At 37.1% G+C, this 26130-nt stretch overlaps 1 protein-coding gene across 2 annotated transcripts in view; it reads right to left on the bottom strand.

Moving 5' to 3' along the window:
- Nucleotides 1–26130, bottom strand: part of LAMA2 (laminin subunit alpha 2) — a 484581-nt gene that overhangs the window by 255761 nt on the left and 202690 nt on the right. For both annotated transcript variants that reach the window (XM_059700294.1, XM_059700292.1), the window contains exons 11-12: nt 17082–17222; nt 14528–14698 (exon numbers count right to left, since the gene is read on the bottom strand). In XM_059700294.1, the coding sequence (XP_059556277.1) occupies nt 14528–14698; nt 17082–17222 (312 nt within the window). The remainder of the gene's footprint in view (nt 1–14527; nt 14699–17081; nt 17223–26130) is intronic.

Here is a 26130-nt window from a genome sequence, read left to right as displayed (position 1 = left end):
TTTTATTGATTTCAGAGAGGAAGGGAAAGGGAGAGAAAGATAGAAATATCAATGATGAGAGAGGATCATTGATTGGCTGCCTCCTGCATGCCCCCTACTGGGGATCGAGCCTGAAACCCGGGCATGTGCCTTTGACCAGAATCGAACAAGGGACTCTTCGGTCTGCAGACCGGTGCACTATCCACTGAGCCAAACCAGATAGGGTTGAAAAGGCTACATAATGTATGAGTCCAAGAACATGACATTCTGGAAAAGGCAAAACTATGGAGATGATAAAGCAGAAAATGGCCTATCCCATCTTTGTCACTATAATTTTAAATCGTCGTGTTTGCTCAGGGGATGCAGAGTGACAGAAAGACAGCCAACTCTAGGACATCACAATAAACAGTAGAAATGCTTTAAAATGCATACACTTCTTTTGCAGAGAACATTCTGCCATCCAGCAGACTAAACAGCACTAAGTCAAACATTTAAATTAAAAGCCACAGCTGCCTAAATAGTATTGTATCTGTTTATTTTATTATCTTGAAAGGCAGCCGCTTCCTACGCAAAAGCAAATTAAACTTAGTCAACAAACTTCTTTAATTTGATGGCATGAACTCTAAACTGATGTTTGAAAACAAGTGTCACGATTTTAACTTACCTTGACCATAAAGTAAACAGCCTACTCTTTTTTTACATCTTGCACAGAAAAAAATGGGAGGAGATCTGCAGCGGAAATCAGGGCGTCATAAATCTAACGTTAGCCTGGTCTCTGGGGAAGCCGTACATCTTTGTTTAAGTGACTTAATCTTTCATGGTCTGTTTCTACATTCCATTGCCTGTGCTCTCAACATGCAAAACAGATAAAGACACTGGTTTAAAGAGGGAAAGGGGCTCTCTATCTGCTCCATCCTACTTCCTGTGCTAGCACAGGAGGACCACACAGAACACAGTGTGAAAACCACTTAATAGAATACTGCTCCAGTTCTTTCCAGTTCTGAAATTCTTTGTTTCTATGTAAATATCCAAAACATCTTAGCTTCCTCCCAATTCACAAAGAACAAGACTTTTACCCAAACAATGCTGCTCAGGCTTATAAAATTTGAGGGCTGGAAAAGAATTTGGCAGACTATTTGGGTCGTCTGCCTCGCTCTGAATAGATGTGGCCTTAAATGATCCTAGAATTATTTTTATTTAAAATATTTAGAAAATACAAACAGGCACTTCTGAAGAAATCCCAACCAAACAATTTCTCTAAGGGTTCTTTTTTTTTTAAAGGAGAATTCTACCTATAATGCCTCTTGTTCATCTATGAAAACAGAGATAATTATTATTCACACAGAGCATCCATCTATGCACCCAAAAGGAAATTATTAAGCTCCTGTGCTGTCCAGAAGAGTGTGAGGCCTTAGAAGTACCAAGTTGAACAGAACCCGGTTGCATTCGGGAAATCCCAGACCAGGGAGCACTGTTTCTGCAGGCTGGGCGGTGGGAGGGGAAGAGCACAGGTGAGGCCTAACTCGACTTGCTCTGGGAGATGGGGTAGTCAGAAAAGTTTCAAGTCAACACGTTTTCAAGTTTCAAGTCAACATCATTTTGGAGGTTGAACAGAAGTTGCTCAGGAAAAAGGCAGAACAAATGTTCTCAGGCAAAAGGAAACTGTGAGGTAGGAATGTATGAGAGAGCGTGAGATACTTATGGCTGGTCCTCAGAGATTTCACTGCACAAAGACAGTGGAATTTTAAACTGGGGACTGAGAAAATCAAAGTTGAGCTTTATGAAGATCTTCCTCCACCGGGTATGTGAATAAAGTAATATTGGACTGGGGAGGTGGGAGGTAAAAGAGAGTTAGATGGCTTTTTATGAAACCTAGGTAAGAAATAGTGTTGGCCGAACACCAACTGCTCAGCAACCGGATGCATTCTATTTGCTTTGCTCTGACACATCCTCATTTGCTATGGCTGGACTTGTGTATCATCAACATCTCGAATACGGACAATAGCTGAGAAACATTTTTTTTCCCCCAGGAGTAAAGCACTCACTTTACCATACTTTTGCCATGTTATTATTTCACTGTTAGTCCTCAGCTGATGGTGTGATTCTAATTGGTGTTAGAATCATAAGGTTGCCATTTGCAGGAGACCTTCAAATTCATCTGGTCTGTTTTCATACCAGATTTCTTCAAAACCTACCACAAATGAGGCCATGGGGAGACAATGCAGACAAGAACTCCCAGCCTAACAAGAACCAGCCCTGAAAGTCACTGGCTCACTTCCAGGCCTGCCTCCCGCTGTAACCACACTGGCCCCGTCGCCCACTGGAACCACTTTTCTTGTTTTTGCGTTCTAATTAAGATTTTGTTTGTCATCTTCTCCCACGAAGAATTGAGGCCCCATGAAGTTAAGGGTCTTGGCTGTACTTACATTTAAATAGTGGGTAGCAGAGCACAAATTGCGAAACCGTTAACACATATACAGGAACCTCTTCTACAATCTGAAACTGGCCCAAACCCCCATGTAACATGCAGGCCCTGCCAAGAGTCTTTACTCCAGACATTAATTACAGTGCATTTTAGACTTATTTTTAAAAAGGCAACTTTCTAAGATTCATTTTCTTCCCAGATAAATGTATATTGTTTGTGTGCTTTGTGTTTCTGTTGCCAGGAGACGGATGGGTAGATTTGGACTTAAGTATTTTGTAGTGGCTAAGAAAGGGTTATTTTAGGGTTCCCTGGAACAGGCTAAACTATTAACAAAGTCAAATTCTGAGTTCAGACTAAGAAATGCTGCAGAAATTTTTTTTTTTTTTTTTTTTTTTTTGCCTTGGGAAGCTTAACTTTTGGGAATCATCTACAGATACTCAATCATCAGTTATTTTTAAAAAGTAATAGTAAAAAAGTGGCCCTCAAAATTGTATGGGTAAAAAAAAAAATCACTGGGGGAGGTTGTTAAAAGTGTAGATTTCCACATATTTCCTCTAGATCTTTTGACTAAGTGAATCCAGGATAGAAGTCACTAATCTTCATTTTTAATGAAGTCACCAGGTGACTCTAAGTGAGACTGTTGTAGCTATAAGTAGATTTTAAAAGAAGGGGTTAGTTTAATGGTTCTGTTTAACCCTTTACCATGGCTTGTATCCTTTAATTAAAAATACTGCACTACATGAGTCAGGAACATTGAATCAAACTTCAGCCCTACTAAGTCTTATGGGATCCAGCTATCATGGGGTTCATTCCAAGCATAGTTTACATAATCCTAAATGTCTTTCACCAGACCCAAAGTTCAAGTGTCTTTCTGGCACAACAGAAACTTCTTTTCAAACACGCATTCTACGATCATCATCTAAATAACTTCTAGATAATGAGATACATTAAACCATTCTATTGTCTCCTGTGTAAAGTTTCAAAAGAGTTTTTAACCAAGAGCAAACTTAGTATTAAATGATAACAATCAAATTTTATTGCTGCACTTGTTTTGAAAAAAATAAAAGCAAAACAAAGCATTTTGACTTTTATACAAAGTCTTCACATCTTAATTTAAAACTACTGGATGTAAGAAAAATATGCCCTATTCATTTCCCCCTGTGATAATGAGTAAAAAGAAGCTTAAGGCAGTAAGCGGCCTCCAGGAGCTTTAATGGCCTGCAAAGCTTTTTGCTTGTGGGTTATTTCCAGTCCCATTTCATTATAAAGAACTTACATCCAGAACACAGAGGCTGATTACTTCAAACCCAGCCTCAGATGAACACTAGAGAAAAGGCACTCACTCCACGACCAGACACACCTTAGACTAAAAGAGAGAGGGTCCTATTGATGGTTACTTTCTAAATCAAAATACTGTAAAAACTTGATATATATGAGCAGATTCTTCCTATCCTTTTCTCTTTGCTGCTCTATTTATTGATTTGTTTTCTTCTTCCTTCCTTCCTCCCTCACTCCCTCCCTTCTTTTTTTTTCTTGTGTATGGGGAACCTTTCTAAAATTTCAATGGCATAATGTCTGGCCTCAAATTAGGCCCAGTTGGCGTTAGTAATGATAACTAATTATTATTTATCGGGGACTATCTTGAATGCTGTGTATTCATTAATTCAATTAATCCCCATAACTCTGTAAAGTGGGTATTAGTATTGAAGCATGGAGAGCAGGGAGCGGATCTCCCCCTTGCAGGGAGCGGTTCTTGCCTCACGAAGTTTGAAGAATAAAATTCGAGGACTAAAAGGATGTGTTCATAAAAGGGTGTAAATTTACTGGAAGCAAATACAGACTCCCACGTAGGGAGGGGGCTCTAAGGGGGTAACCCACTAAGCCCCCTTTTCTAAGGTTTATAAATGCTGTGGTTCTTTGTGTCTTCATGCTCCCTTCCAGTTGGACCCCTTTCCCATTTTATGGCCCTGTGCTTTTTTTTTTTTTTTTGATTGGTCACCCTTTTGCAGAATATCAGCTTCAAAGTCCAAACTCACATGGTGCCCGTCTTTTTCTCTCCCCCTTATCTTGTAACATTCCTCTATCTCCTGTGAAAATCTGTTTCCCTCTTTCTGCCATCTGTCCACGTTTCTCTATCCTCTGTGAAGTTTGCTTTCCTCTCCCCTTATCCTGTGGAACCTTGCTATTCTCTGCGAATGCATGCCTTCTGGTGGCCCCAACCCCTCACCTATGCACTCCTCCCCCCACGGGCTCTCTTTATTCCCAAGACTCTCTAAACCTGCCTATTTTAGATCTAAAATTCCTTTCAGTTTTATCTCCACATTACACATGAGGAAACAGTGGCACAGGAAAACTAAGTTACTACATACTAAAATCACATAGCTATTGTCTATGAGAAACAAGTCAACACAGTTCCCTGTTTCTGTGTTAAACAATGCAGGGAGCAAGCATAGATTTCAACCCCTATTTTTAACAATTCTAAAAAAGTAGTTTAAGCAAAGCTGGTTCTGGACTGTGATCTGTGTAAACTAGCTTATATATAGACTCATTGCTTATTCTTCAATACCCGATCCAAGACGTTTGCCTTATTCTTGGGATATATATAAGGCTATGGTATTCATAAATTCTGCCCAATTGCTTGCAATGCAAGATCTGCATTAAAATCCCCCAGCCTTTCCCCTAAAACCCATGAGTAGCTTCCCCTGATCTTGAGTCTCCAAGATACCACTAAGACTCTGTCAAGGTGTTCCACTTACTGAAGTTACTTCATAAACTTAGTTTTGCTTGGTCAACAGGCTATTTCAAGAATATATTTGGAATTAGAAGATTGTATTTTGTTGTAAATACAATAAGTAACTCTTTTAAAAATATATATTTAATTGATTTTTTTTTACAGAGAGGAAGGGAGACGGATAGAGAGTTAGAAACATCGATCAGCTGCCTCCTGCACACCCCCTACTGGGGATGTGCCCACAACCAAGGCACATGCCCTTGACTGGAATCGAACCTGGGACCTTTCAGTCTGCAGGCCAATGCTCTATCCACTGAGCCAAACCAGTTACAGCTACAATAAGTAACTCTTTATCCTCTAATTCTCCTCAAATAAAAATGTGTCACTATAGCAGAACAGGAAAGTTGATATCAAACTTCAGTAACTACTTAGATAAATAATTTTTGACATTTTCTTAAAATAAAAAACTAAAGCACTTGTGTGATTCTCAAACCAATAATCTTTACAAAAGTTCTCTACAAATAAAAAGGAGTCTCTGAGTGTCTCCCCAATCCTCTGGAATTTAACAGGATTAAATTAAATTCATTAAAAGATGCACTTGTTGTATATTACAAATTCAATGTAAGAAAATATTTTTATTCTTAAAGTTTAATCAATCAGGAGACCAACAAGAATGAAGAATTCAAACACTGGGTGGGGGGTGGAAAGAAAAAAGAAAAACAGTTATCTCAGAATGATGTAGTCAGGAAGGAGTGAGATGTCACATGGTGAGTATTTTGGGTGTGAGCACACAATGCACGAGGAGGTCTTGCTTCTTTGGAAATAGCTGTAAATATATTCATCTGAGTAAAACAATCATCTGTGTCTAGTCATGCATGCTCTCTGCTCTCCTGGCTGTCGCTGCTGTCGATCCGGAGTTGAGAGGTAATGGCCTCATGATTCAAGGAAACTGCTGAAGTGTGTACTTAGGCTTCAGTTGGAAAGATGGGTTCATTTATCTTCATAATAAGCTATTACCGTCGAGAGGTCACAACTCATTGAAGAGACAGTCAGTCTAATTGGCTCAATTCCATTAGCTTTTGACATGCCTCAAGGAGATAAGCACTCTTTTGCAGGTAATTTTCAATCACCCAACAAACTATCTATTTAATAATTCATCACATTTTTGATTGAGGTCTTATCACATAGCTCCTTCTTCCATGTGGCAAATGTCAGATTTTAGATCCAGAGGGCTTCAGAAAAAGATAAGGTAAGAGAGCATTTGCTTTGACTCAAATGCTGCTATTGGAAGTGATGAGAAGACCTCAGGAATAAACATCTAAGCTTTACGCTTCCCCAACAGGACCTGTTGACAATAATAAAATTTCCTGAAACTATCAGGAAAGAGTATTATTTGTAGCCTTGTGATAAGTTATGCATGCCAACCAATTTTTAGCTTGTAAGATTGGAGCATTTACTACTTATTGAGTAATCACATGAAGTAATGATTTTTACAATGAAGTCTAGAATAGGAAAGTTTGTCATAGCTTATACTAGATTAAAATAAAAATAAAGGCTGTTCTAGTTAAAATATCTTATTTTACAAAGTTGATAATATTCTTTTCTTGAGAGAATGAGTAGACAGTCTCTGAGGCAAACTCACAATTCAAATGTTAGCTGTTACTCTAAATAGCTAAATAAGCTTATAACTACAAATTTACCTTATTGTTCTTCACTATTTTTACACAAATGCTTCTAGGTTTAGTGAATCATTTACCTTGGATCATTCCATATTGGTATACCAAGAATGTTTCTTATTGATTTACTAGAGGCCCAGTGCATAAAATTGTATGTGGGTAGGGTCCCTAGGCCTATCCTGTGATCAGGCCCATCTTCCACCCGCTCGCCAGTCCCCAGTCCCCAGTCCCACCCCACTGCCCCCGCCAGCCAGCTGGTTCCCCTTGCTGGCCCCAGGTCCTACCCCACCTCCGCCGCTAGCCACCCAGTTCCCCTCACTAGCCCCCCACCTCATAGTGACTGGTCGAGTGGTCGTTCCGGCCACTACAATTATGATTGCTGGCCTTTTATTATATAGGATAGTTTTATAGAGTTAGATTGCATGTATATTCCCCGAACTCAGTTTCTCAATGATAGACATTTTTGCAGCTATCACAAACATTTATGAATAACTGTGCATTTTACATATTTATTTATACCTGTAGGATAAGTTCCCAGAAGAGAAATATGTAATCATATGTGTATTTGTAACTTTGGTGAAGATTTCTAAATTGGTTTTCTTGGATTGCATCAATGTATATCCCCACTACTAACATGTAAGGATTTTTGTCCTTTTAAAGTCTCAGTAATGGTGTGCTATCCATTTTTCCGACTTTCCTAAGATAGATAACAAATGATTTCTCAGTGTTATCATATTAAGAGGCAGATCGAACATCATTTCATATATTGAAGGGCCATTGTATTTTCTTTTCTATGAAGGGCTCATTCATATATGTTGTCCATTTTTCTGTTAGACAGTTGGCCTTTATCTCATCAATTTCAATAACCTCTTTAGGTACTAGAGAGATTAGCCTTTCATTTGCTATAAATTATAACAACAATGAAACATATCAGATTTTTTTAAAAAATTGATATTTTATTATTTATATTTGTTTTCTAGGGCTGCCAAAACAAAGTACCACAACCGAGTGTCATAAGCAACAGAAAGTCATTGCCTCACAGTTCCAGAGGCTAAAATGTGAAACAGAAGTGTTGGCAGTGGTGGTTCCTTCTGAGGGCTGTGAGAAAAGGAATTGCTTAAGTCTCTCCTTGGCTTGTAGATGGCCTTATTCGTGAAAACATGGCATTCTTCCTAACATAGTCTCTAAATTTTCACTTTTTATAAGGACACCAGTCATATTAGGTTGGGCTCCACCTTCATGACCTCAGTTTTAACTTGCTACATTATAGCTATAGGGTATTGCTTATGTTTATTATGTTTATGAAATTGACTTCTCTAATCAATTACTAAAGGGCAGGAATCTCAAATTCCTTTAGACACCAGGTCTTCAGTGAAGCAGGAGTAGTGAGATACTTATCACATCATTTGCTTCGAAAGACATGAAGCAGCTGCAAGATAAAGTGCAAAGCACTCTGCAGCTTTCTCAAAAACTAGCTTACTGATTTAATTTTTTTTTTTACGTTTCTGCAAAGCTACTATTTGAGCCATTTACTCTACTTACGTGCTAAAATTAATTCCCTGTGATTGTCCAGTTGCTCTGTCAGATAGCAATAAACAGGTAGGGGACAAAGTGTTCTTTGATAAATGTCTTTTATTGACATGAGACTATCTACAATATAAATTACCGCAGCACACAACTACAGAAATTCACAAAGCAATAGACATTTATTGAACAGCGTCTGTGTGCTAAGGGCATTTGGAGAATTCTGAACATTCTGGGGGGAATGCTGGAATTCTCATTTTGCAGATAAGAAAAGTAACACTCAACAAAATTATGGAATGTGTCCAAGATCACAAAACTAATAAGCTAGCAATCCAGCATTTAAGTCAGATCTGCAGAAGGCATATGGACTAAAACTGCAAAAATAAATGACCAGGGCCTCCCCTTGCATAAATAATGACTTTCAATCAATTCTAATGAAGATAATGTATTAGCTTGCTAGTCCATGAACAAGGTGTCAAAGGATTGGTCCCCTCTGAGGGCTGTGAGGGACGGGTGTGTGCCAGGCTGCTTCCTGGGCTGTAGCTGGCTGTCTTTTCTCTGTCTTCAGGCTCTATTCCCCCCATACCTACCTGTGTCCCATTCTTCCCTACCACCTCGTTCTTTTCCCACTATTAACAATTTAAGAACAAACAGACCAAAACCAGCACATAAAGAATGCTCTGGCTACGATAGGTTCCAAATGCATAATAGCACCGCCGAAACTACAGTTGACGATTCTGATCTATTGCAAGGGACAGAGGCCTGAATATTGGGGGTTTGTCTCAGCAAGGACTTGGGCTAGTGCATGAGAATCAGCAATACATGGGTTCCCTAAGGTGCACATGGAACATGGCTGTGAACTGTTACTGAAAAGAATATAGAAAAAGACTTCTACATTAAGATTGTTTGAAACTCTTTTAGGTTGATGCTGGTTTTGCTTTCTTCAGTTTTGAGGTAAGGAATAGGGGTTATAGAAGAAAGGCTTTTTGATCCTCTTGTTATGGCATAGTCTTCCTTTTTATAATTTCAAAGAAAATTTGATACAAAAGCACCTGATAGGCTATTTGAAGCTTGGATGTTTTGTTACTCATTCAATAACTATTGAGTTAAGCCCTCAGCCTAAAGACATGGCCAGTCTGAGGTCCTGTGTTAGGTGGCAATCGGTAGAGAAAGCATTATTATTTAGCATCTTTTTATTCTCTTAATTTCTTTTTGTTTCTTTTTGTAGGAACAAATTTCTGTCTGGTATCTTAGTCCCTTAACCGAAAAAGCTTTCTACATTTCTTCTAGTATAGGTGTGCTGATGAAAAAGTATCTCAGTGTTTATTTCTCTAAAGTAAAAACTCTTTGTTTTGCCTTCATTTTTCAAAGATATTTTGGCCTAGTAAAGAATTCTAGACTGATAGTATTTTTCTGTGTGTTGCTGTTTTCTTTTTCCCCACTTTAAACATATTTTAAAATATCTCTGTACTATTTTGGAGCTTGTACCACATTTGACAAGAATCTTCTTTCTTCTTCAGTACACGTTGTGTCTCTTTTTCTCTGATGCTTTTAGGGTTTTCTCTTTACCTCTATCTACCATGCTTGTTTTCTTTCTTTCTTTGTTTCTTTGATTTTGATGTACCTTGGCCGAGTTTCTTATCTGTTTTAATTGATTAATTTTTTCCTGGTTATGGTTCTTAAGCCCCTGCTTGTTTACATGCCTGGTAATTTTTTATTTGATGCCCAATGTGATGCTTTTTATGTATTTGGGTGCTGGATTTTGTTGTAATTAATTAAGTAATAACGGGCTTTGCTCTGACATGCAGTTCATAACTACGGTCAACAAATGAGTTCTTGGGTATTCTGTTTGTTTTCAATAAGTATATTTTCTCATTTACCCCAAACAAATCATTTGGATTGTTCTAGGCAACAGATCTTTTTCTTGGTTCTACTCCATTACCAAATCATTCTTGATGATTTTTTATGAGATCTGATTAATGGAATAGAAATTCATTTAGTTTATTTATTCTATTTACTTTTATGGCCATTTACTTTTATGCCATTCTCTGCAGACATGACACCTTAATTAATCCAAGTCTTAAATTGGCAGAAGTTAATCAAAGATGGGGGAGAGACTTTGACTTCCACTTTTGAATAATTTTGAGGAATGTGAAAGAAAGAAGTCATAAGTATAAATTCTGCTGCTAAAAGGAGAGTGAATCATGCTTGTTAGTGAGTTGTTTATTCATTTATTTTTTAAAATATATTTTTATTTATTTCAGAGAGGGTGGGAGAGGGAGATATGAGAGAGAGATGAAAGATGAGAGAGAGAACATTAATGATGAGAGTGAATTATTGACCAGCTGCCTCTTGCATGCCCCCTACTGGGGATAGAGCCTGCTACCGGGGCATGTGCCCTGACCAGGAATCAAACCTCGACGTTCTGGTTCAATCAAAGGTCGACACTCAACCACTGAGCCGCATTGGCCAGGCCACTTGTTTATTTTTTTTAAGCCAAGATTGAAATCATCTTCCAGCTTCCACATAAATCTCAACTCAAGAGTCCTTTCTGAGCAACATTACTAAAACCATTTTTGTTGTTGTTAAATAAGTTGCATCAATCACAAAGTAGTTTTAAGCTCCTTTTTATGTGATAAGAACTGCCTTGTCCTGTAAACCCAAACATCAGTCTCCTTCAAATCCACAGGTTTAATTTGAGATCTGAGAGGTAGAACTGAAAGTCAAGAAAGCACAACAAAGATTACTTTCAGAAGCCAGATGCTGTTTTGTCAGCAGACCCCTAATGTGCATTTTAAGCTAGGCTTTAGGTATACTTGGCAACTACATGGCATACTTTAAGAGCTTCTTTAAACTGGAAACAGGAAAAGACAACATAATGTTGAAGGAAATAAATATTGTTTCATAAAGAACAAATCACATAGGATGAATTTAATAATGCTCAGAGACAGCATTTCAAACCCCAATGGAGAGGCAGGAACAGCAGACAGGCCACGCCAGATTCTCTGGAAACTTTATAGACCGGCTGAGAATTGCTTTTGGAAGCTGCGCTATTTCAGACCACTAGGGTAACCTTAATTAAGCGATTATTTTAATGATCCAATTGCACTTGGTTTACGAAAGCAGTAAATTATTCCAACTCCGAAGTACCAAACTGTGTCTGAATAGCTAAGCCTGTAGCAAACCAGCAGGACTCTGTCCTCCAGCTCCTTCCATCCCTGCCTAGTTCCACGCTTAAACCAATGCCCTAAAACCAAGCACTGACATTTGCCAAGCATTTTGAAAATGAAGTGCTGCCTAGTACAGCCCTGTGGGTACCTGACTTCTTTCGCTTTGATTATCTAGAATGAGGGGAGAAAATTAGCCCTTGATTGTACCAAGCGGGCTAAAGATTCACTCACATATGAGAAGAAAACACGCATTGTTTCAAGATTGCTATTGAGGAATTAACTCATAGGTAAGATCATGTAAAGCTTTTAAAGGGGTAGTATAAAACTATGTCAAGTTTTGCTAGGTCTCATCTATTATCCACGTACACACATATTCACTTATGGATTCCTCATTACTCCAAAGAGAAACTGCAGTCAATAAAAATGTTTCTTAGGACAAAAAATATTCTTTTGGTAAACTGCCTACGGTTCTTGAGTTTTATTACCATCAGGTGGGCCTCCGTGCTAGCAAAGTGTATCCCATGTTAGAGAGGTTTTATTATTTGTGGTTAGGTTCCTTAAAAAAGGAAGGATGGGTTGTGGCATCTTCATTACAATAGAATATGCACAGCGCAGCATGGCCCTTTTCTGTTGTAAGTGGCCTTATGACCAAGTGACTGGCTTGAAAAATGTTTGAAAACTAGTTATACAAATATTTAGGAAATGCTAATAGCATCTCATAAATATTTTTCCTACTTAGAAATTAACACTAAAAAGGCGGAGGAGGAATTATGTACCCACAGACTCTTGGTCATGGATGTAAATGAGTTTCAGCATCTAAGCAGATGCACTAGTTCCTTGATAGACTATTTCTGTCAGATTCTGGCAAAGGCTCTGATTCGAACAGCAATTACTGGTAAAGAATTTAGCCTCAACTATTTAGAAAAGTGGCTTTATTGAATTTACAAACAAGTCCCTACAATTTTCCATTTCCTTAGCAAGATATTAAATCAACCAAGCTAAGCATGCCATCATGACTATAATTTACGTGATCTGACATGACAGTTAAGATGTACTGTGGTAATCTGTGAGAGCTTGCAGTATTATTGGTAGTATCAAAAATTTATATGGTTCAGTTATTAAGGCAAATTGTTTCATTCATACTGAGCTATCTGACAGGAAACCACCGAGGGCTTCCACATCACATTTAAAAAATGCCTTCCATATTCAAACAATTTGCACACCCTGTTGCCATTATTTTGTTCACTGAATGGAAATTGAAGCACAGGCAAGCACAGCTTTTTGATGTGAAAATGATCTGCGGGGGAACATGAAGTGCTTCATTGTGGGTGGTTATAAGCAACAGTTCAGCCAGGATAAGGAAAGTTATCTTTGGGAACCAACAACTATGAACAGGATGTCCAAATTCTTTGCTCTGATGCTATTTAATATCCTATTTGCTTGCTTTCCTTCTGTCAGTTTGATTTTCAGCCAAGAGAAAGAAAAAGCATATGACCAAAGAAGAAATTATCGAAAATATGGTAAAGAGCATGCTATTATAAGCTACCCTAAAATAAACTTCACTACAGCAAGAAAAATAAGACCTCTGAAACCCATCCAATTTTGACCCAAGGCTCTTTTCTAAATTCCTCAAAGCAGGAAAAAAACACACACACCTGACAGTTTATTTTTGGCAGATTTAAGCTGTAGGCATTCACATCTCATGTGCTATTCTATTCTTATTGGGAATGTAGGAGGTTCCTAAGTAGAATAGGATAGAATGACTTCTTATTGTAATGGGCCTTGTAAATAAATGTTTAATTAGATTTTTATTGCAGCTGTAGAAGTTTGTGCAACATATACTGTCTCTTGTAAAATACATATTCACTGAAAACACTTTATTCATTTACAATTGTTATAATAGCATTTTGAAGCCTGTTAAAAATAAGAAAATTGGCCATGAGTTAAAATTTCTTCAATCTGTGCAAACGACTAGTTCCCATTCACAAAGGAACATCTGAACTACTATTAAATTTTTCTCTCTCAATACTCACATGCCATGGTGAGAGAACCACTGACTATAAATATATTTTTACTTGTTTAACCAGCGAAGATGCCTTCAAAAGTGACACTATATTCTTATAGGGAAAAACTAGGCTTAAATAGCATCAATTTGCTAAGAGATTCTTCAGCATGTGATCAGGTTAATTTAACTATCAGATGACAAGGTATTAACTTGCACAGGACAAGCAAGTATTCCCATGTAGAATTACTATACCAAAATTTGTTTGCAACAAATTATTGTGCAAAATAAAATGATAAAAGCCAAGGCACCTGTCTAGCTAGAGTTAATCCACATCTGGGAAAAACACACACACACACACACATACACACACACACAAACAGTGCTGCCCTTCTGAGGCTCCTAGATTTGTTTATCTGTGTATGTTTTTCTTTGTGTGTGAGTGGGCTTTAAAACACACATGTGCTTTCAATCTGGCACTTCTTATAGTGCAGCGCTCTGTCTGAGCTCCGGGAAATATGCTGTTTACATAAGCTTCATGGCAAGCATTACATTAGTTATGTAATAAATTTCGTTTCCAATTAACATTCATACCAGATAGAAGAAGGCGCTCTCTTGAATGTCAGTTTTGAAATGAAATAGAAACAGATGAGGAAAACTTCAGTAAGTATCCCACCGTAGACAACTCATGAAAAACATCTATTTCAAGTAAATCCAACATGGTTTCTTCCAGTGTCTATAATTTTTTTTTTGGCAGACATATTCTCAAGCCCTCATTAATTTATTTGTTGATTAAAAAATTATATAGCATGTCAGCTATGTGAAGTTGTGAACCGAGGATGCCATGGCCCATGGAACATGGGAAAATATCAAATTCAAGCTGATTTAGTTGTTTCAGGCAATCTAATACAGTATATGTTTGATATGCTTATCTTTCGTTAAACAAATGCTAAATACAGTCCATTCCTTTATTGATCTGTTAAAGCAAAGTAGCGAGAAGCAAGCAGCATAAGGACTTACCTTGTTTCCCAGATACGGAGCTGGGGCGCTCCAGAAGTAGTCCCGGGGCAGGGCGCGGCGGGCCTCGCTGCTGCTGATGCTGATGTGATGAGGTGGCTGCGGGTCCTGCTGGGGAGCCACTCGAACGTGGCCAGAGATGTCAGTCAGATACCAGCCACTCATCTCTTTTATCTTAAACAAAAACACACAACCATCATTACTTCGGAAGAATAAAATCCACCCGCTTCTGTTCTCTTTTATACTCCTGTAAAGTCCGTGTATTTAGAAATCAAAAAACAGAAACTATACAAGTTTACCAAAATATGAGAGTTTTCAATATCACTAAACTTATCGTATGTACTCATAGATTCCTATTTTTTTTCTTTATGTTTCTAGGAGTTTGGATAGTACTTATTACATTATTACATAAAAATCTGTTTTCATTGATTCAATGCTTTTTTTTAATCATGATTCCAAATACCCTTCTTAAAAATAGAAATTCATTCAAAATTATACAATGGTTATATTAATATCCAGTAATATGACTTTGGATTTTATATTTTTCACTCTACTAGTAATTTCCTATTGTTTATGGAATAAATTATTTTAAAAGGTGTTGCCTACGCATTTGTGAAGCTGAGGAAGAAATAAAATTTGCAATTGTCTGAAAGATGGTTTTCCATTCAGTATTTCCTCCCTTCCCATTTATTTAAATTTCAACGTTGAAACTTAAAAACATTTTAATCCATCAGCTTAGCCTGTTGCTATGGCCTCAGCTCAGAATATTGTACCTACTCCTTCCCAGGGCACCAGAAGTACTACAGGAACCCAGGGCTTAGATCCTTGGCCCAGAAAAGGAAGAAGACTTAAAGAAGGACTTAGGGAACCCATGATGATTTATTTGCTTTTCCATCTTTATACTCCAGGCAGGGGTGGGCATACAGTTGAAATTGTAATTTAAACTGTCAGTTCAGGATAACACACTGGCTACTGAGGTTTATAGCTACCAGGGGCCCACTAGACCTGTGTGAGCGGCTTGGTATTGGGGGTGATAAACAGCAGAATGGTAATGGTTATTGTGGATGAAATATATTTTTTAATTTCTTTATGTAGAAGTCATTTGATTCTGTATCTCCCAGAGCTGTGGAATTGCTGGGACTGCTCTGGTGAAAAGAGAAAGAGAGACCAGGTAAACACTTACTGGCTAGCTAGACAATAAAATATATATTACTTTCTTTTCTTCCCTTTCCAACACCACCCTCCAGAAATTCTATGACAGCTCAGTGAGATTCAGAGGAAGTTCTTCCAAGATGACTCACTGAACTGAAAATATCCCTGGACCTGGTTTCTGAAGACCCAGGCTGAGTGTCTCCCCTGCTTCTCTGCTAACTATACAATTTTGATATGTTAATGGAGCTGTTAAGAAGTGTGTGTGACAGTACTAGAAATAAAAGGAGGAAGTTAGACTAGATTTCCATGAGCTGTTGGTTCTATCTATTCTGCTCCAGAAGCAATGCATTTGATAAAGTATGTATAGGTCCAATTTTAGACATGAGAGAATAATCAGAATCTGCTCATAATATTTCAGACTTGACTTAAAAGCAATACAGGCAGAGAAAAATATACAATGGTTATATTGAGGATTAGTTAGCTGATTAAAGTTGAAAGGAAGATAGTTTATTGAAATAGTGATGTTGGTAAAACACAACTCTCATCACGCTTCTGCTAAAATTCTTCATGACTCTCTAAGTATAAGAGCCCAACTTCTTTAGCATGCCCAACCCTGGATGACTGGCATAGTTTCTCATTCCCCTCGTGGCTTCTCTTTCTCTAGCCTGTTTCCTGCTATTCTGTACTCAAGAGTGGCTACACAGGCTATTTGGAATCCCCGAAGGCCCCAATTTTCCCTTCATACCTCTTCTATAAGGAGACAAATCACAGAGTGGAAAAGGCAATGGGGAGTATGGTAGGCACTGGAGGAAGGAAGGCAAACATGTTTACATTTATAACAGAGAAAGAAAATTCCAGTGACTACTAGAGAGGCAATAATTTGAAATTTTTAAAATCGACTAAGAAAAAGGTATTGTTCACATTTAGTGACCCCCTTTTAACAACGAAAGGGCCCATGCAGCATCAAATAGCAACTAAAGGTTGGTGGGTAATATGCATTTTATAAAGAAGTAATAAAGCAACATATAACTTAGGTATCAAAAATATTGGTGAATGAATAATATAATTCTTCATATCACAATCGGATGCTTTCTCTGTTGAATCACGTTCCCTTGGGGCTAGAACAACATTAATTTCATTACTGCTTCACCTATTAATCATGGATACTGAAAAGGCTAGTGTTTATTTATTCTGAGAAGTTACCATCTATACACTATTACAAAAAAAACTTAAAAGGATTTGATAAAAATATGCAAATAGCATTGAAAGAAAATTACATCACTTCTGTATAATAACTTTAAGTAGAAGCTCACTGTAAGAAAAAAATAATAACTTCATACAATAAGAACAACAATATCAAGAAGGCCTGTGGAACAGCAAACAGAATGGAAAGGCTGCTGCTTACGTTGCCGTAGGTCCAGTAGGAACTTTGACATCTGTTGGAAACCCCTGAACAGAAACACTCATCACATCCTTTTTGATTACTCTCTTGCAAATTGAAGAAGCCAGATTTGCAACGGCTGCAGTCTCCTCCTTCAACGTTTTCCTGTAAATAGAAAGGTATGTTTAGAAACAGAGGTGCCCTTTAAACTTAAGAATTGTCTCTCACTTTAAGAAACATATAAGCTGTATATTCTTCATTTTACCGCTCAAAAATCTTTAAAATATAATGATGTTTTTAAAAAAAATCTGCTTGAAAACTCCTTAGTAAACGATATCCTTTCTAATTGCACAGATGGGAAAGAATTTTGGACACTAATCTGCTGTAGTAAAAATTACAATTTTTATTACAATTTTTACTATCTTCCTGTATGTCACGAATGTGCAGTAAATACTATGATACATACTGCAATTAGTTAAACTGACTAAAATCCGTTTTGTTCATTATTGTCCATTGTTGAACTACTTTGTCTTAGAATACATGATATGTGACAAAATTAAAGGCATTGAAATAGTACATGGACGTATAACACAACATTGATATTTTACAGGTGATAAAATGTTTTTCACATTATATACTAAACAGAAACATAAGAACATGACAGGTAGAGAAACTGGGGCAAACAATCATAGTATTACCCTGGTGAGACTAAGTAGAAAAGGAGTTTTCCCTGCTTAATTTTCACAGTGTTTCCTTTAATACAATGGTATATAGCCAGTTAATCATATGGTGATGTTATGGGGAAACATAATTCTCATTTGGTGACTGCTCTCCCAAATGGTTCCATTAATCCTAGTCCCAGTATACTGAGAAGTTATCTGTTTATGGGGAGGTCTATACTGTGGACTCAGCCTACAGAAAGCTATGTGATGAAAAACTGGGAAGGGTGCAATTCAATTTAAAGAGTGGTTAAACTTGACTAATAACTTCTAAATGAAGGCTCCTTGCTTTCCAGGAAACAGATTCTTAATATCCCTTATACATGCATTTGCTCCACATTTTTCCTTTTCCTTGAGAACTTATTACCTTGTTACCTCAATTCTGAAACTTTCCTTTTCCTTATAGAACTTCTCACTCAACTGTTTTCATAGCCCTTTATACACTACTCTATTATAACCACAGAAAAAGCATGGCTATTTCTTCTCAGATAAGTCTCTCCAGCTATATACCATAATCTGTCCAGAGGTAGAAACCCTATCTTATTTACCTTTGAGTACTAGGAAATGGCAGTGTTCCTGGTAGAATACTAAACATCAGCTTAATAAATTTTTATTAAGTTTAAATTAATCTTTTAGTGGTTGTGTTTTCCATGAATAGTAAAATGTTATGCACATAGTGGATGTTTAATAAAAATATTTGATAATAAACCAAGTTGGGCAGAAGATATGGATGATAAAGTCTGATAACATAAGACCAAAAATAAAAGAGGAAAGAATAACATGAAAAAAGAGATAGAGAATAAGCAAATAAAGGGGTTCTCCTTGTATCTGAGAGAATAATTTATTTGAAATTAACTTTTGGACTCAATTTCTATGACCCACTTACCACCTCAACCACCTCTACACTGCTGGAGCCTAAACAAAGGGTGTCTCTGGACCTGTTTTGCATGTCAAACTTTAGCATCCTTTTCATTGAAATTCTTGCTAGTTCTTACTTATAAGGTAGATTTCAGATATTTTGAGATAATAGATGTCAGCAAAACTAATCAAACTAATTTCAGACCTGTAAATCCCCAAAGCCCTGAAGTTAAAAGCATCTTCAGAAGAGTACACAGGCAGGAAAGATGAAACATATTTATAATTCTAATTTAGCTCAGCCCGCTGAGGACACAGTACAGCTGTTTTGTACACTGTGTTCTTATGTTTTTGGTCTAATGTACCTTTCATTTACTCTAATTTGAAAGCTTGTAATACCATCTTTCTGAAATTCAGACTGAGTTCAACAACAAGACATTTTTGGACAGTAGTTACATTTTCCTTAGCCCCATTTTAGCCTGGCAATATGAGCTTGAAAAAATTATGATTAAATAATTGCAACATTCAATTGCATCTAATGGATTGAAGCAACACATTAGGGTAGGAATTCTAGGAACTGTAAAGAATGGTGGGTCAAGGTCCTGTATTTAAAAGCCAACATCTAGAGTTGGGTAAAAAAAAGTACACTCATAATCAACTATAATGCAAGTGGGCCATGATAAGTGCATCTCAGAAATAAATTAAATTAGGGAAAAACAGAGGAGAAGAGACTAATGACTGCTAGGAAGGCTTGAGAAGGCTTTATGACAAAACCTTGAAACACGGTTCATGAATTCAATCTGTAGCAGGAGATAGAATGAGAGAGCCATGCTGGCAAAGATATTGGGATTCAGAAATAATCCAAAGATTAGAAGATTCATTAATTATTTATTTTTTTCATAACACATGTATTAAATATTTCCTATGTGCTAGAAACTTCACTTGACACTTGGGGTCCAGGGTCTCTGACCTCACATAGTGAACTTTAAGGCTACCCTAAGAGATACGGCTTTTTCCCCCTTAGCAACTGGTAAATCATTACAGATTATCCAGCAGGAGCTAAATCAACAGAACTATACTTGAGATACTTATGTTGATGGTAGTAGGTAAAATGTCCATGAAATGTGAGACACTGGAACAAGGAAATCTTTCATTACCACCTGGTGCAGGAAAGGGTTAATGCAGCAGGCTTGAACTGCTCAAACCCTCACAATCCAACTGAAAGACTGTCCCTTGACCAGTTCCTAGAAGGTAACCTAGAATATCCTGTCTGAAAAGAGTGTCTTTTTATACCTGGGGCCAGGGGTCACAGCAGATAGTTTATGCAAACAATGTGATTTATGATGAATGCCTCAGGTCTTGGCCACATTGTATCAGTTTGACTTCTGGGGGGTTTGGAGACTGAATAATTAAGGTCAATCATAAGAGTGCTCCATGTCTACATGACGAACCCCCCTCCAAAAACAAACAAACAAACAAAACCTCTGGTCACCAGATTTGGGTGGGTTTCCTTGGTTGGCAACACTTCACATGTGTAACCACACGTTGCGGCTGGGAGAATTAAGCACTCTGTACTATTCTCCTAGGAGAGGATAAATGAAGTTTGCGCTTAGACTCTTCCCTACACACCATTTGCCTTTGCTGATTTTAATCTGTGTCCTTACACTTAATAAAGCAAAACCATGAATATAACAGCTTTTCAGAGTTCTGTAAGTCTTTCCAGTGAATCACTGAAAATGAGTGTGGTCTTGGGGACCCCCCAACACACCATGGTGAAGATAACAGGATGCCTGCGCCCATACAAACAAGTTAGACAAGTGGTAGTTTTGCTTTGTTTATTATGACAATCTTTGAGCCAAAATATTTTAGACCCTGTTAAAAGTCCTCAAGCTAATCCTATTCTACCTTCCCATACCTCATTCACTGCACCCCTCTTCACACGTAATCATCAACTCAAAAGATTTATATAGACCTCACAACCTCACATACAATTGCAAAGCAGTCAGTTAAAAGTCACAGCATTAAGTCTCTAGATTCCTACTTTTTCAGTCTTGAGTCTGTACCATATTCTTTCTTTAATGAGTGGCAGCTCCTAATCAGATTGAGAGAATCATTTGATTGAAAAGTGCTTGTTCTTTTTTTTCCTCAGGCTCTACCACAGACAACTATTAAGCCAAAACTAAATAGCAAATATGGTGGATGTGGTACCTACTTACATATCTGTCTTAATGCCCTAGTTCAAGTGCCTTTTGAAGCTGGTAGGAAAGTGAAAATCTACTTAGCACATTCAATCTGCTTTTAGACATGTCTCAACATTTATAGAATTAATTAGTTATATCAGGTTCTGCTTCCTATCTCATTTTCCAACCTCCCTGGAGAGAATATATATCGAAACAATTTCTTATTTTAGGATTGTGTTTCCAAAATTTCTTTGGAAAAAAATAGTAGTTTTAAAACAGTGATTACTAGATAACATTACAGTTTGATAATATATTTTAGATGTTTTAGAGTGACACAATTCAAACACAAAAGCATAGCAGTCAGGATTTTTATTGCACATTCAGAGAAACAAGGTTTCCCACCTAGTTTGCTAATGACTTTGGCAGCTTGGGTCTCAATTCTTTTTACGGATTCCCAGGTGGATAATTGCTTTTTCAAAACTTCTCTGTGACTCATCAACAACTGTCATCCATGAAACATCCCCAGATTGTGTTCATGATTCACTCTTAGAAAATCCTCTTGATACGAGGATTTAAATTTGCAAGGGTGAACCTTCTGCTTTATGGGTAGGTTCTTTGAGCAATTTCCTTTGGTATCAATGTCAATTTATTAGTAAATGTTTTTTCCCCATTATTTTTCACAGTCCCTTTATTCTCTATTATTATTCATTCATCAAATCAGAGCTGATCTGCTAATACAAGGAGGCATTACAGGAGATGCCAGAGAGAATATGAAAATGTCCTCAAGAGGACTGTATAAAAGGAAATGCAAGTATTGGTAAATAAGGATAATACAAGCAGAAGAAAGTCACTGAGTACATGCTTTGTTATCTAACACCAAATTCATCACCACAGTCCCCATCCCTCTCAAGGAAAAATAAAATAAAGGCCATAAAGTTGAAAGAAAAAGATGTATCCCAAGGGTTGCATGATAGGAATAAAATAGGCTGCTGCAGCCTTATTCTCTCCAATTGTAATTTTCCACATGTAAGAATGCCTAGCAGAGGTCATTTGCTAACATCTAATTATATAAAAACCCTGGGTGGTGTTCATCACGACCAGAACCGCAATCAAGCGGAAGGAAGTCAGTCTTGCAGGGGTTGTCTTGGAAACGGCTGCACCCTCCCCTGAACTGATTCCCAGAGCTGTTTCCTGTAAGGGCGGGGTTTGAGGCAGGAACCTGCCCTGGGAGCTTGGAGGCATATCTTTATAAAGTGTGCCACACCAGCACAGCCAAGGCTGAACCTGAGTGGGGGCAGCTGAAAGGCTTAGAAAAGACAGACAAGAGAATGAAAGCCAGATCTCGGTGGGATGCTGCTTCTCTGAGAGACAACGACCACGCCCACAGCCATGCCTTTATTTTTATAGCAGATGCTACGAGGCAAAGTAATGAAGTGACCAAGATGTTTACAACATTCTCCTGGGTTTCAATCCTACTCAACTACATGCACTTGAAATCTATCAAGCCTACATCACTCAGGCACGTGGGGCCATGTGTTCAAACCATAGGCTCAAGCTTACAACTACAGCTGTTGGCTATAATTAGGCTGGGAGGGCCCTGCCCTCCAAGCTGGGACTTGCACGTGGCAATGAGAGAACTGTGCCCTCTCATCAGTCCAAGGCTTGAACCTGTCCAAAACACTGTGGCAGCTCTCCACAATAAAGTTTCATTCTTTTTCTTTGTTACTAATGTTGTGGCCCCACCCCATAACAATAAAACAATTTCCGGAAGATGAGGCCCAGGAATCAGGATTTTAAAAAGATTCCCAGGTGATTCTAATGTGCAGCCAAGGTTGAGAACCACTGCTATTGATATTAAAAAAAATATCTAAACATGCAATTCTTTGTCCAAAAAATTAGCATGTTCAAAAATTAAATGAAGAAAATTTGGATATACTCGATGGAGATTTTCACACATATTTGAGTGATGATTCCATTGATTCCACAGATGATGCTGAAAAGGAAAATTTTCCAATCAAATTTCTTAATAGTATTACTCCTTCGGGAATGCTGTGTCATAAATTAAAATTGAAAGTGGGTGCAATCATCGTGCTATTGAGAAATCTCAATAGTAAATGGTGTCTTTGTAATGGTACCAGGTTTATTATCAAAAGATTACGACCTAACATTATCGAAGCTGAAGTATTAACAGGATCTGCAGAGGGAGAGGCTGTTCTATTCCAAGAATTAATTTGTCCCCATCTGACACTGGCCTCCCATTTCAATTAATTCGACGACGGTTTCCCATGATGCCAGCATTTGTGATGACTATTAATAAATCACAAGGACAAACTCTAGACAAAGTAGGCAGATTCCTACCTGAACCCGTTTTTGCACATGGTCAGTTATATGTTGTTTTCTCTCGATTTTGAAGAGCATCTGATGTTACAGTTAAAGTTCTAAGTACTTCATCACAAGGGAAATTAGTCAAGCATTCTGAAAGTGTTTTCACTCTTAATGTGGTGTACAGGGGGATATTAGAATAAGTTTAATAACTTCATCAGTCATTGTTGGCATCACTGTTGTTTTTATATCATGTTTTTGTTGTTTTCATATTATGGTTTTGTTGCTTTCATATCATGTTTTTGTTGTTTTTATATCATGCCTCTGTTGTTATATCCTTTTGTTACTGTTTATTTATTAATAAATTTATATATTATTTTCATATACATTTTATTAATTTCCTTTCATCTCTCACACTTCTATTATAGAGAAAGGGCAAATACCAATATTAAAATATCTCTGCTAATTAATTCCCTTTTAAAAAATATATTTTATTGATTTTTTACAGAGAGGAAGGGATAGAGAGTTAGAAACATCGATGAGAGAGAAACATCGATCAGCTGCCTCCTGCACACTCCCCACTGGGGATATGCCTGCAACCAAGGTACATGCCCTTGACTGGAATCGAATCTGGGACCCTTGAGTCTGCAGGCCGATGCTCTATCCAAACTCGTTAGGGCAATTAATTTCCTTTTAATGTGCACAAATTTTGTACACCGGCTACTAGTAAATAAATAAATACAAACAGTAAGATGATCATTGTTGCACCATTTTATTGTCATTTATATTATAAGGTCTTCAAGGGCAAATATCATATCATATAACTTGTCACCATCCAACTCAGTTTGTAAAGCACAAATGTGAAAATAATTGATCTTAAAAATCTAATAATGATAGTGAGAGTTTGTAGCTTCCAGATCAAATGCCACTTTACTCATTAAGAGATTTCTCTCTCATTTATCTGTTATTTTATCACTTCTTTGTACTGAGTCTGCAGATTTTGGTATTAACTGGGTTTCTGGAACCAATATATTACAGATACCAAGTTAATTTTGAGGGGACTCAAAGTTAGACATGAATTTTCAACCATGTGGGGGTCAATACCCCTAGCCCCTGTATTATTCAAGAGTCAATTGTATTAACCTATAACTTAATACATTTCTTAAAAGTTGTTTAAACTTTGAACAAAATGGGTCTAATATATTCTCTTTCTCAGCATTTCAAATGGGCAACTTTTGTCAATCCAGTAAATTTATTTTAATATTTTTAGAGATAAACACTTACATGGATATCATTTTATTTCAATTTAAGTCTCCAGTATCTTAGCTTCTCAATAAAGTTTTGCCTATTAAGTAGCATTTGACCCATGTTGTTTGATATAATCATTCGACACCTATGCCAAATCATGTTTTTGTGAAACAGAATGAGCTAACACATTTCACTCTACTTTAATTTCTTTTCAGTATTTTAATTATATGAGTATTTTGTTGAACATTTGGGTATTTATTTTTCTTGTTAATAAGAGGCTATAGCCACTTAATTATAGCATATTAAATGCACAAATATTGTGATATAATTCTTTTGCTGTATGCATATAATTTGTGGTTATTAATATTATGTAGATATTCAATGAAAACTGTTTTTTTCTGCAAGTTTTTATTCTAAAAACTTAGTTTATATGAGCTTATATTCATCTATTTAAAATATCATACAGTTGTAGGGCAACTATTTATTGTGTTATGGTTAATGTTTATATACACATGTACACATATAACTAATCATAATTACTTCATTTTTCCTTCGCTTTTATGATTTCTTAATCGCTATTTATTTTTATACTTTAATTATCTGTGTAGAGCTTCCAGTGTCTTTGTAGGAGGCATTTTTCCTATTAGGGTTGTAATCACTCTCCGTACCATACGGAGGCAGGCAGAGCACAGGCAGGAGCTCAGAAGCTTTCCCTCATTGCTCTGCTAATGGCTGCAGCCCTCTTGCTCTAACCTTTCTCACTGCAGTTACCCAAGAGAATGAACCAAATGAAGCCTGCCTCCCTCACTCATGTTACCCTTTCCCTGCCAATTCCACGCATCTCCACTGTATAAATGGCAGGTGTTTAAAAACATTCCTTTTTTTTCTTTCCCTAGTTAGATTCCCTATCTTCTAGAAACTGGGGAAGTTTACCTTCCATTTTACACTCAACTTGGCCTGTCTTTTATTTGAGCAAATGATAAAGGTTCAAGATTTTCATGGAGTTTTGGAAAAGGAATAAAGCACACACAGGGTATAATTTTGTAAATATTAGAGAAGGTTGACTAGGAGCCCATAAGATTCCTCCAGAGGACATAGAGGATGAAGAGGGGAGGTGTCTTTAACAAGCCATCGCCTACAGACTGCTGCCATCTGGGTCTACTAGAGCAATTTTTACATATCAGGTTATATCTGAGGGAAATGTACTGGATCTAGAAATGTATTATGTTGTAATATATGACAATTCCTTAACATGAATTGTGGACATCTGCCTGTTTACTGTCCAGGGTAAGTACCTAAATCACCCCTGATCTATAACATATACCTACTATGTAACTAATATAATATTTAGCTTAATATTTTAGATATTCTTGTCCCAAGAATATACACTTAACATTAATACTAATATTTATTTATTGTGTTATGGTTAATGTTTATATACACATGTATATATATATCACTACTCATATCATACATACTGCTTAGATAAGACTACTGGATTAATAAAGGAAATATATTAATAAGGTTCTATCTATGATTGAGAACAAAGAAAAAAATATAGAACAAAAAAAGAAAAACAATTTTCTACATCAGTATGGCATGCTATGTTTTCATTTTCTCAGCTAATTTAGCTAACACTGCCTGATCTAAATATTTGGTACTGATTACTATAGCTAAGGGAAATCAGTTTTGTCATTTATGACTCATCCATGTCTCTAAGTTTCCTCTATGTAGATGAGCTGCAGGTGT

This window comes from Myotis daubentonii, chromosome 6 (assembly GCF_963259705.1).
Source record: "Myotis daubentonii chromosome 6, mMyoDau2.1, whole genome shotgun sequence".
Lineage (NCBI taxonomy): Eukaryota > Metazoa > Chordata > Mammalia > Chiroptera > Vespertilionidae > Myotis > Myotis daubentonii.
Note: the sequence above shows the minus strand (reverse complement) of the source record. Positions and strands in the feature narration are given on the sequence as shown.